The sequence below is a fragment of the Sardina pilchardus genome, chromosome 6 (genome assembly GCF_963854185.1).
Source record: "Sardina pilchardus chromosome 6, fSarPil1.1, whole genome shotgun sequence".
Taxonomy (NCBI): domain Eukaryota; kingdom Metazoa; phylum Chordata; class Actinopteri; order Clupeiformes; family Clupeidae; genus Sardina; species Sardina pilchardus.
Window position 1 is genome coordinate 5,385,243 of NC_084999.1, and position 11,080 is coordinate 5,396,322.

General features: G+C 40.3%; 1 protein-coding gene and 1 long non-coding RNA gene across 2 annotated transcripts; both read right to left on the reverse strand.

Moving 5' to 3' along the window:
• Positions 1 to 223: 223 nt before the first annotated feature.
• Positions 224 to 5,583, reverse strand: LOC134082007 (cornifelin homolog B-like). The gene is made up of 4 exons (XM_062537639.1): positions 5,407 to 5,583; positions 4,425 to 4,517; positions 1,592 to 1,743; positions 224 to 799 (listed from the first exon to the last, which is right to left on the reverse strand). The coding sequence occupies exons 2-4, from the start codon at positions 4,510 to 4,512 to the stop codon at positions 665 to 667; spliced, it is 375 nt and encodes a 124-aa protein (XP_062393623.1). The 5' UTR covers positions 4,513 to 4,517; positions 5,407 to 5,583; the 3' UTR covers positions 224 to 664.
• Positions 5,584 to 8,709: 3,126 nt separating this feature from the next.
• On the reverse strand, positions 8,710 to 10,191 carry LOC134082008 (uncharacterized). Its single transcript, XR_009939538.1, has 3 exons — positions 10,049 to 10,191; positions 9,035 to 9,082; positions 8,710 to 8,794 (listed from the first exon to the last, which is right to left on the reverse strand). It is a non-coding gene; the product is annotated as an uncharacterized LOC134082008 (long non-coding RNA).
• Positions 10,192 to 11,080: the final 889 nt, after the last annotated feature.

Below are 11,080 nucleotides of genomic sequence, written 5' to 3' on the forward strand. Positions count from 1 at the left end.
TAAAATAATCTAAAAATAAAAAAATATATGGTAAACGGTCTCAAAGTAGTATAACTATGTAGCAGTGGGGAAAAGTCACTCTTTCTGTTGACAGGTGGTGGCGCTAGATCACATAGCTATTTTGTACATACAGTATATACTGTACAGTACTGTAGGTATGATCATAATCATCCCCAACAAACAGTGAAGTTTAAGCCATGTCAATCAATGCATGAATCAATGGTGAATTTATGACACAAATCCCATTTATGTGGAAGGATGTTAAAATTCATCATATTGCCATTTTAGGATATTACAACATAACAAGGCAGGAAGGGTGAAGAAAACTCTCTGAGAAAACAAATTATAGTTGACAAATTATCTTGTAACATGTCAGAAGAATCAGCAACATCTTGACATCTTGACATTTCTCCAAAATATGTCAAGGTACTGCCACGGTGTACCAGCCTTCCCAGGCACACATTGGTATTGACAGAGTTGCAATACTGCCTATAGGACTCTGTACAAATCAGCAGATCATCAAAAGGAGTTTGAAGCCATTATCTTTAGGGTAAAATAACTGCATGGTGTTGCAGGTATAGTAGACCTCAAGCAAGCATGAAAGTATAAACATGTTTTTGTGGAGTCGTGGATGTGTCTGTTTGTGGCTTCACTTTTTTCTGACCTAGGACCGTGTCACCTGCTGGGTTATCACAGTGTTGTTGGGAGCCCTGTTACGGATCTTCAGTTCCCTGGACATCTGGCACCACAAACAAGGGTAGCAAAAATACACTTTCATGCAGTCGTTACAACAACCACCCTGGGAGGGAGAGAGAGAGAGAGAGAGAGAGAGAGAGAGAGAGAATACACAAAATATACATTTAAGGCTTTAGTTTATTTATTTAATTAAATAAATAAATAAACTACAAACTAAAACTACAATTTGCAGTAACGTCCTCACTCCAAAGTGAAACTGAAAATCCAAGAGTGATGATATTACTGTGTCGAGTTGAAGTGCTTTCAAGTGCTATTCAGCAATATAGTGTAGTTATCTTTCTTACCCGCTTAGAAAAGCGCCACGTTTTATTTTGTGTCTCCATACTTGGTCGTTAATCCAAATAATCCAAATCATTTCCAATAAATTTAATTGAAATATGTTGTACACTACACAACATGTAAATGGTAAATAAATAAATAAATAAATAAATAAGTTCTTTTTGCACTTTTGTGAACTATAGGCTAGCTGGTTCCGCCTAACTAAATGAGCTATGCTAAACTAGGCTATCGGTAACTTTGTCAGATTAAGTTGCTGCGCACAAAGAGACAGGAAGATTATGTATCATTTTTATCAACTCTGAGGGAGACGGTGAATAAGCTCATTTCGAAAGTAAATAAATGTTTATAAATGTTTGTAAATGTGGTAATGTTTTCCAATCCTCTGCTTCACTGATTATATTCATGGATATAGAAGGCAAAGATGTAGATCTAACGGAGAACATGTGAAAGTAAGAACACTTGTTTCAGACATGGCCCCTGATGTCAGCAAGACAGGACAGACAATAACACATAACATACATTGTACAGTGCCCTCTCCTCTCCCACCCAGACTTACAACAATGTTATATTTCTCACGGATGGACTGGACCAGGCAGCAGGAGACAGCCCCGCAGGAAAATGGGTCCAGCAGAGGCATGCATAAACACCAGCCGTGCGCGGCGGCTGTCTGGCATTGCATGCAGGGGAAAAGCCAGAACGCAAAGCAGCCTGGGAAGGGTGAGAGGCACAAGCATTCTAATGTGTACGTACATGAGCATTCAAATGTACTGTTGTGTTGGGTGATGAACTTTACATGGATAAGCTAGATAGTGTGATCAGTGTGGCATGCCCATGGGGGTGAACTAATTAAAGTACCTTATTAAATGATAACTGATTGACTAAAGACAGATTACATTTGATATTGCTGAAAGTAAAACACAAGGTAAGTATTTCATGTGCATAACTGGGAAGATTATTCCTGAGTTTCAATTGTGCACTACTGGATAGCTTAATAGCTTGCTAAGCTCCTGTTTAGCTAACTTAGAAAGCTATCATTATTGTTGCCGCCTCTCCCACCACGCACATCATAGGTACCAAAGGGCAGAGGGTGCTCCCAGATGTAGCCAATACATAATTTACAGTAGACTGCTTTTCACTCTTCAGCGAGAATGTTTACAATATCAAAATAAACCAACACCATGCATGTTACACGCAATGATGACAGGGTCCTCTCAATCTTACACCACATACTGTACCAGATCTAACTTCTCTAACTCCACTTAATTTGGAATGCATCTTGTGCGCGCAGAAGAGAGACAAAAAGAGTGTCAAATTCCAGCTGGCTTGCATTGACAACAAAGGTCAACAAAGGTCATCTGGTTCCCACAACTGACCATTTCTACTCAGATGGCGAGAGGGGTTCTTAGACTGCAATCAATGTTATTTGGAACATAAACAAGAAGACTAAGAATTGGTGAATCATCAATTCTTTTTAAAAGAAATATGAAGGATATCGCCACGGCTATAATTTGCCCGTAGGTACAAGCCAGTAGCTGTGGCGATGTCCTTTACTATCTAGGCCCACAGCCATGTCATACAAAATGCCATAATCAAGTGGTGTTGTGCTAGGATATCGCCACTAGTGATGATGACTCATAGAATGTCTCTCATCCAATCAAAAATGAAAAAAATTACTCGACCGGACCTAACTGTTGTATTATCCAATTAATTTACGTGACGCACATAATTATCTTATTACTAACCAAGTGTTTGTATGCAGAGGTGTAAAAGCCAGCTTTCAGAAAGTAAAAGTCCAGCCACATTTTGGTTCCTTTTGGTTCCGACCATTCACCTAACTGTGTGTTCACACCGCCGGCGACTTGAGCTTCCAAAGATTCCGAAAGTCATTCATTTTCAATGGAAGCCGGCTTCTCTCAGCTGCCAGCAGCGACCAATCCGTCGGCGTCGCGTTTTGGGCGTCTTGAGCGACTAGAGAAAGTTGAAAGTGGTTTAACTTTATGGTAATGAGCTGTGACGCGGTTGGCAAAGGATCCAAGCTGATCCCAGCTTCCCACAGCGTCCTTTACTGGGCGTCCTGAGCGATTTTGGTAGCTCAAGTCGCCGGCGGTGTGGACACACAGTAATTAACTGTTTACACTGCACTACAGTATGCATCTTGTCCTGTCTATGCACCACCTGTCTATACTTTCTATATCACATTGAACTTTTCTTCTTTTTTGCACTTCTGGTTAGACGCAAACTGCATTTAGTTGTCTTTGTACTTGTACCCAGCACAATGACAATAAAGTTGAGTCTAATCGAATGTGTTTAGCACACTGTTAGAACCAATGTATGACAGGACTTTTACTTTCCGAAGCCAGACTTTCACATCTGTGGGTGTGGGTGTGGGTGGGCGGGGTAAATAATTGAATGACATGGAATGTTGTGTGGTAACTTTTTACAAAAATGTTCCTGGCAACAAATTCAAGAACTAAATATTTTCCATGACAGGCAAATCTGTAATTTTATAACAAACCATTTGTCTATGTACTTTTTGCAGCTAAATATGGGTTAACAGTATGAGATTCACAGATGATCACCTTCTGTTTTGATTTGCATTCTACACAACATCCCAACATCCTCCCACCCCCTCCAGCCCCTTTGAGCTATTACCATCAGGAAGAAGGTTCAGAGTGCATATGGCTAAAAAGTCATTATACAAACCAATCCTTCATTCTCAATGCAAGGCATATACAACGCTCATGCTACTGACACATCACGCACACCCTGTCTTCAATCAAAAGAACATGTTCTAACATGGCAACACATTAGACAATAAAGCTTTTCGAATCTTGAAGCAAATGTCACTTTTTAGAAAGTCATGGACCTTCCTTCAGAAATTCACCTGAGGAAGGTCTATGACCGAAACGTTGTAAATAAATGTATGCATGCGTTATGGACAGTGTGCGGGATTCTCTTTCACAAGTTTAACTGGGTAACCTATTCCGACGCACCTGTCCCTACCAAAGAGGTGTGCAAAAGCGTTTTGTAAACCTTTTAGGAAGTGACTTTAGCCTTAAAATCTTTGCAGTTTATCATTAACACCATGATAATTAATACAATAATCTACAGTGATTAACTTAATTAATTATCTTTAATTAGTTACAGTGGTTAAACATTGGCGACAATTTCCAATTGTCTCTCAGCATCAAAGGGAACACAAACAGGCTTGGTAAATTGCATGCATGTCTAAGACCAACAGACAGAATTTCTTGTTACTGATTCCACCATTCTACTATCAGTATGCTTAAATGAAAGATAACCAGTGCTTATAGTTTTCAGTGAGGGTTGAGATGGTCACTGATCTTAAATCTATGGATGTAAAGTCAGGGAGAGTAAAGTTGACTTACAAGTGGCCATGTCTGAACAACAGTCAAAAAGCCCTGTTTTCCATTCGGTTGAAGTCGGTTGTGTCACAATCACTGTGGATGTAGCCATTTTTTCTGAAAGAAAGACACAGGGGAAACTAAAGGCCCAGGCCACAAGTAGGTGCGCTCAACTCTGTGTAAAATATAAGGTGTTGGGTGCGTAAAACAATCGGTAAAACAAAAAAGTAACTCTCACTCTCAAGCTTTTTAAATTACATTCAAAGCATGTCACAAGACAGACACAGGCCTACTCATTGTATACTCATTGATTGCACATTGAATACATGTTGAAGAATATGAAATCTGCTCTTGGTGGATAGTTTGGGTAGGCTGGAACATCTCATCCTCTAAAACAACATCTCAACCACAGCACATCAGGTGAATACGTTTAATATGATCATTTAATTTGACCAGTTTACAATATTTCTGTTATTTCAAAAGTAAGCCAATTTTCTTTATTCATAAGAGCAGAAACTTCTATTTAAGTACAGTTCCAGTGAATAATCCCTGTTCTAACATGAGCAATTATGTTATAATCAGAATGAACACCTGTGAAACTCCCTAAAGCTAAACGCCACTTGCCATATTGGTGCCATCACCCCCATATGCACAATAGCCGAAGGAACTGACAATTTCACTGCATTCTTTACATTAAGAATCATATGCATGTGATAAATAAACATCCTTGTATCCTTGGTGCTACATCTAACATGATTAGATCTATTATTAGCCTATTGAAAATGGCAGGGAAATGACAGTTATATGTCTCTGATGATAGTTATTCAATGTGAACAGTTGGCATGTGAAGTGCCCAGCCTACAAGGTGCAGAATATTTCTTTAAAGGCCAGGGATTAACAAAGTCATGCAGTAGTGCTTTGTAATGCTACTGTATTCACAACAAATTCACTATTTAGCAGCAGGCCACAAAGATGACAAGATTTTCTCAATATCTATAGCACTTACCTATTGGTGTAGGTTCCCTTTTGACCTGTCAAAGCATGCACTTCACAAAACCCAGTGGCGTCTTTTAAGACAATTGCAGCAGATTCTTTAAATTCTGAAAAATCTGAGAGGTCGAGACTAAACGAATGGGACGTGTTTTCCCAGAATAACCAACGAGGGGGGTGTGTGTGTGTGTGTGTGGCCGTTTTCATGACCATGTTCCTGATGGTAATGAACACGCCCCATGTAGATGACTGCTACGCTGTGGCTCATCTGATTGGCCCGAAGACATCTTGTTTGAGCAGAGACTTCTCAATGAAGTGACTCCAGACCAAAGGTTCTTCCCTCAAACTTCCCGTATGACTGGTCAAAATCTGACCCTGCAATAGCTCGTCTAACCAGAACCCAACCCTGAAACACACACATACACACCTGAACACACAGGCAGGCAGACATGCTAGAGCGAGCATACATTGCTCAGAATGTGCATGACACATTCATTACATATTTCCATATCGTGTGCATAATAGAGTGCTGAAGTGTGACGTTCCATTTCGATGATGGCATGTGTCACTGGGTCTGAACAAACTTTCGAAGTGGCTTCAATAGCATTGAATTCAGACATGTAGTATAATTTCTAGCCAATTGTTTCAAATGTAGGCTATACCTAGTCTGGCTATCACCATACTAAACTCAATCTTTTAAGATTGAACATTAGTCTGAGGAGTCTGCGCTTTATTTCCACTGCACAAGAGGCACATCAGTGGGCATAGTTCAATGACTCTGTACGCTTTTGGATAGTCCATCAACCAATCTGACCAATGATACGGGTGAGCCTTTTGGATAAGTACGTTTGTGACTGGACCCAGAAGATGTGGACAGGAAGCAGGAGATGCGCAGGTTCCCAGCCTGAGTTGCAGGGCGAAATCCAAGTAGGCAGATCAGGCAGGGTTTACTTAAACATTTAAACATGTTTTACCTGCTAGGCAGCAGCTTAGCCACATAATACGGATTTTCTGGCAGTCTCTTTCAGGGAAGAATGTCTCATGACATGATAGTTTTTTGTGTTGGTATGAGTATGTGTTGTAGTATGTTATTCCTACAGTGTAAAATGTTTTAGAAATGTTGTAAAAATATTTAAAAAGATTAAGAAAGCCACCTCTATGGTTAGATTGGTTCATTTAGATCCAGTGAAATGACTGCCATGCCATAGCCATGGCTTCAGGCTCCATGGCTACGCTATACCTGTACCACAGATACTACTGTGTTTGTCTTCAGTACTCTGTACCACAGATACTATTGTGTATTGTTTGTCTTGGCTCTCCGCCTGATATGTCTGAAATGTCAGGTAAAACTTTGCACGCAACAGGCTACTCCAGAATCATAGAAAGAGAGAGTTGCGACACTCTTTCCTGTTAGTGCCACAAGGTCATGTGGTTCATGTATCTTGTCACGGCCCCATGTCGCTGTGGGGTGCAGAGTTCCACCCTGCCACCAGGTGTCTCTGTCTCTGAGTTTCAGGCCGTTGGAGAGGAAACGGGCTGGCTGCTGATTGGCCTGCACCAAGGGCCCGGTGCAGAGCCATAGATAGAGAGAGTTGCGACACTCTTTGAAGTCGCCGCCGCGCCGTCACGTGGTTCATGTACGCTACAACAGTTCTTAACAGCCCTGGCGCTGCCATGTTATTTCTATGGGATAGACAGCAATGATCACGGGAAACATCGAAACAAACCAAACACGAGTTCAATTTGAAGTGCTATAACGTGGGTTAGCATGTTTACATTAGTGCCCATGACATATCGCAAGTTTGCTCTGCAAACATCGTTCTGAAATAGTCTATTCTATGGTAGCTGACATTGCCATTTAGCCTACCTCGGCATCAGCTCCATTCCTGGTTCCGTGATTTGCCAGTTAGTCGTCATGCATAATAAACTTACATGGTTGAAATGTATGTATTTTGTATCCAATGTTACCGTGGTATTTGAGATGTTCAGTGTCCTCTCCAGTTATTTTGATGAGATGAAGGTGGCCACCCTATAGGCCTACACACCCACAGCCTTCACAATTTTAGGAGTAAGCCATGAACATCTAGCAAATAATATATGGTAACCAGTAACAGGTTATACGTTAAAAGTCAGATCAATGCAGTCAATCTGTTAATTTGTTTATTTTAAGGAATAGCCTAAATATAGCCACCACACAGCCTTAGTAATATTTTCAGATTAAGCCATAAACATATAAAAATACATTAACAAAGAACGATAAATAACAGCCAAAATGTTAAAAGTGTGTATGTTAAAGTAAAGTTTGTTCAGGACACCCACTGTTTCAATAACATTGTAACTCAATAAGCAATCATCTGTTTCAAGAAAGCACTTAGAACAGCATAAAAAGGATGACTGATACATTTTGAGTTTTCAATACATTTGTTTATTACATTTTCAATGTGTGGAACAAGTGTGTTTTAACAACATCAAGAACAGGAATACACACAGAAAAGGCGTAAGGGAGATATGGTGAGACTGCAATATAAAAAGGAGGGTTAACACCCATTTATATTTTCAAAGACATTCTGAAAAACATTTCAGATTCCCAAATCTGAACAACCGTGTGTGAACAACTAAAGACAACTAAAGACATTAATGTGCAAAGGATGCTGGACATGCACACCTACAAGAAGGTTAACTGAGGAAGATGTAGCACATTTGGCTGGAGGTGTGACAGGAGGTGTTGGAGATGCTGAGGTTGGAAGGGTCCCTTCGTTTGGACCTAAACCATAAAAAATGACCTTCTCTGATAATTTCAGTCAATACTACACATACTCATACTCTGCATACTCTGCATCCTTGGTCCTAGGCAAGAACAGGCACAGTGGAAAATGGAGAGAGCAGGTAAAAGTCAGTGTATACTTGGTACAATACATTCACAGATGCCACATCAAGGTATTAGCATAAACAAAAGCAGAAGGCCAGCAAGAGTTTTACATACCCATACACGGCCGACCCCTTCGAGGTTGGTTGGGGGTGCCACACCTTATAACTTTTATAACACCAATGATTCCCAACAATATCTTTCACAGTTATTTTGAGAATAAAAAGCTGACAGGCTATAAGAAATCACTGCACTTTAGCCATTGCATTCATCAACACAAGGAGACTTTTCTTATTGTAATAAGAACAATACTGAGGGTAATCAGTAACTGACTTTGTGAGGAATGCCAGCATGCTGTACAGACAACAATGACTGTGCTGGCAGCAAATGTAGTGTACTGCTACAACTGTAGGAATTTAAGAGAGATACCCTTTACTGTCCACTGCAGGAGGCCTTCAATATCATCAGTAAAGTGGAGCAGTTGGTCCGGGCAAGGACGACCGAATCCCTTATGGTGTCAACCAAAGCAGTGGCACTGCTACAGAGAGAGATAGTATACCCACTTAAAAGCATTACCATCTCTACCCACTTAAAATATTAACATTTGGAATTGATTAGCCTATACCCACTACACCTAACTAGACTATAGGCTACATCATTGCAAACATTGTTCTTATTTTATGGATGGACCTAATTCTGCCCTTAGAGCATCATTAACCTACACTTTTCAGTTATCCATACAAGGTAAAAAAAAAAGAAAGAAAATTATTATACTTACAAGGACCACTTAATTGAAGACAATGTCTTGTCACGTCACTTTCAGCATCTGCAAGATAGTCATTGCAATAAAAATTATTCCATCAAATACATCGACCTGCTGTGGTGATATAGACCTCAGAAATGTACATTCGATGTAGAATAATATGGACTGCAACCTGACATCCAACAGCAGTTGAGACAAAAAGAAGTACTGCACTGTACACGCGCCCCTATCCCAAGCTCTAGTCTCGTGCCACTGTCCCGACTCCCGAGTTGGAACAGTAGTGGCACTAGGGGCAGGACTGGACAGTTATAAGTGACACACGGCAGGAGAGTATTGTACAGTTTTTGCTTCTACAGCTCCCTGAAGTTCATAACTGAAATTTCTGTTGTGAAGAGATGTAGCTGCTACCCGAGTTAATATCATGCTCTCTGATCTCAAGTTTAGCTTCAGGTTCACTTCATAGTGCCATGAAACATTCCAACTAGCAAGCTAACAAGCTAGATCAGGTCTAAATGAAATGTCATCCCATTAATTAGTTCCACTGTTCATCTGAAGAACAACTTAATCACAAACTCGTTGATAACGAGCACATCTGATGCCATTGCATGCATTAAGATCACGTTACTGTTCCCCCTTCATTGCATTTCGAATGTGCGTGAGCTGACTAGCTAACATAGCTAACGCCATCAGGTTCAGCAAATAGGATTATAAATGTCATACAAACTCCTTGATAACCCCATATATTATCTAACGTTGCTCTACTACAGTAGCGTAACCAAGTGTGATATGTCTGACATTCCTTATTGACATGGGAGCATTACATTTAAGCTAGCCTCCCTCCACGTCTAAGGTTAGCTTTGTAGGCTAACGTAACGTTATGCTCTGAAATTTCGGTCATAACTTAGATACAAAAATAACAGCTAAACGAGCAGCACAAACAACTCGAATAACACTACGAGTACATACTGGTACAGTTTATATAGGAAATATATAACAATTTCAAAAAAGGTCGTGCTTTCGTTTACTTACCGCTGACAAAGTTAGGCAGACACCAATGGAAGTGAATGAGGCAAACTCCGCGAATGTCACTGTTAAGAACTGTTGAGCTCTCCATAACGCGGAAGTAGCCTGAAAAAACGTCCGCCATTGTTTCCTCTGGAGGTCTATGGGAGTGTCGCCACTCTGTTTTATCTACCGCTCTGGCCCGGTGTAGGCCAAACTTTTAAATCTATGGAGCTGCAGTTGTCCGGTCTCTTCCCTTCTTTCCCCCACATTTTGTCACGAATGTATTATAATGTAGAAATGCACTTGTTGTTTCTGCGTAGACAGACCCTCGACTACACTTGACATGCAGTTCTGTTCTGTTCTCAGAGCATATGCTTTCTTTGTCTATGATCTGCAACTTTTTTTCTCTAACTGCTGACCTCCTCGACAGAAAATTCGGCTACTGAGCAGCGAAGTTGCCGATGCAATGCATGCTTCTCAAGTCTGATCATTTGCAGCAAGATCGAATGGTATTATGGAAAGAAAAATAAACTAAAAGTTTCCCAAATCAGGAAATACTTCTTAATTTAATGTCATCAAGGCATATAGCCTACAATTGGTATGAGCATGCATGCAATGTGCGTCCTTGCGCAACTTATAATGTGGCTTGTTGGAAAGCCCCACGTCTGCTCTTTCGTGCAATAAAGGTTTCATCTCGCTGCAATGATGCACTCAATCGGGCTCTATGGGTTTTGTTTTTTGTTTTGGTCCATTGATGAAGACGTTAATAAAGAGGTTCTTAATAATATTCCATGCATGCATTTCATGCTTGGGAGAGCTTCAAGGCATTCATGTGAGGAACGGCTGAAACAGAATTTGTATATGAAAATCCTTAGGCTAATTATGTTAAATGTTGAGTCAAATAGCCTAATTTTTGGATGAATGCTGACACGGAACAAAAAAAGGTAGACTAAATGCATGTTTCCCAAATTCTGAGCAATTATAGGCTATATATAATTAGGCAATATGTATTATCGTTTTACATGTGAGATACCAATTTTGCGTAGCTCAATAACG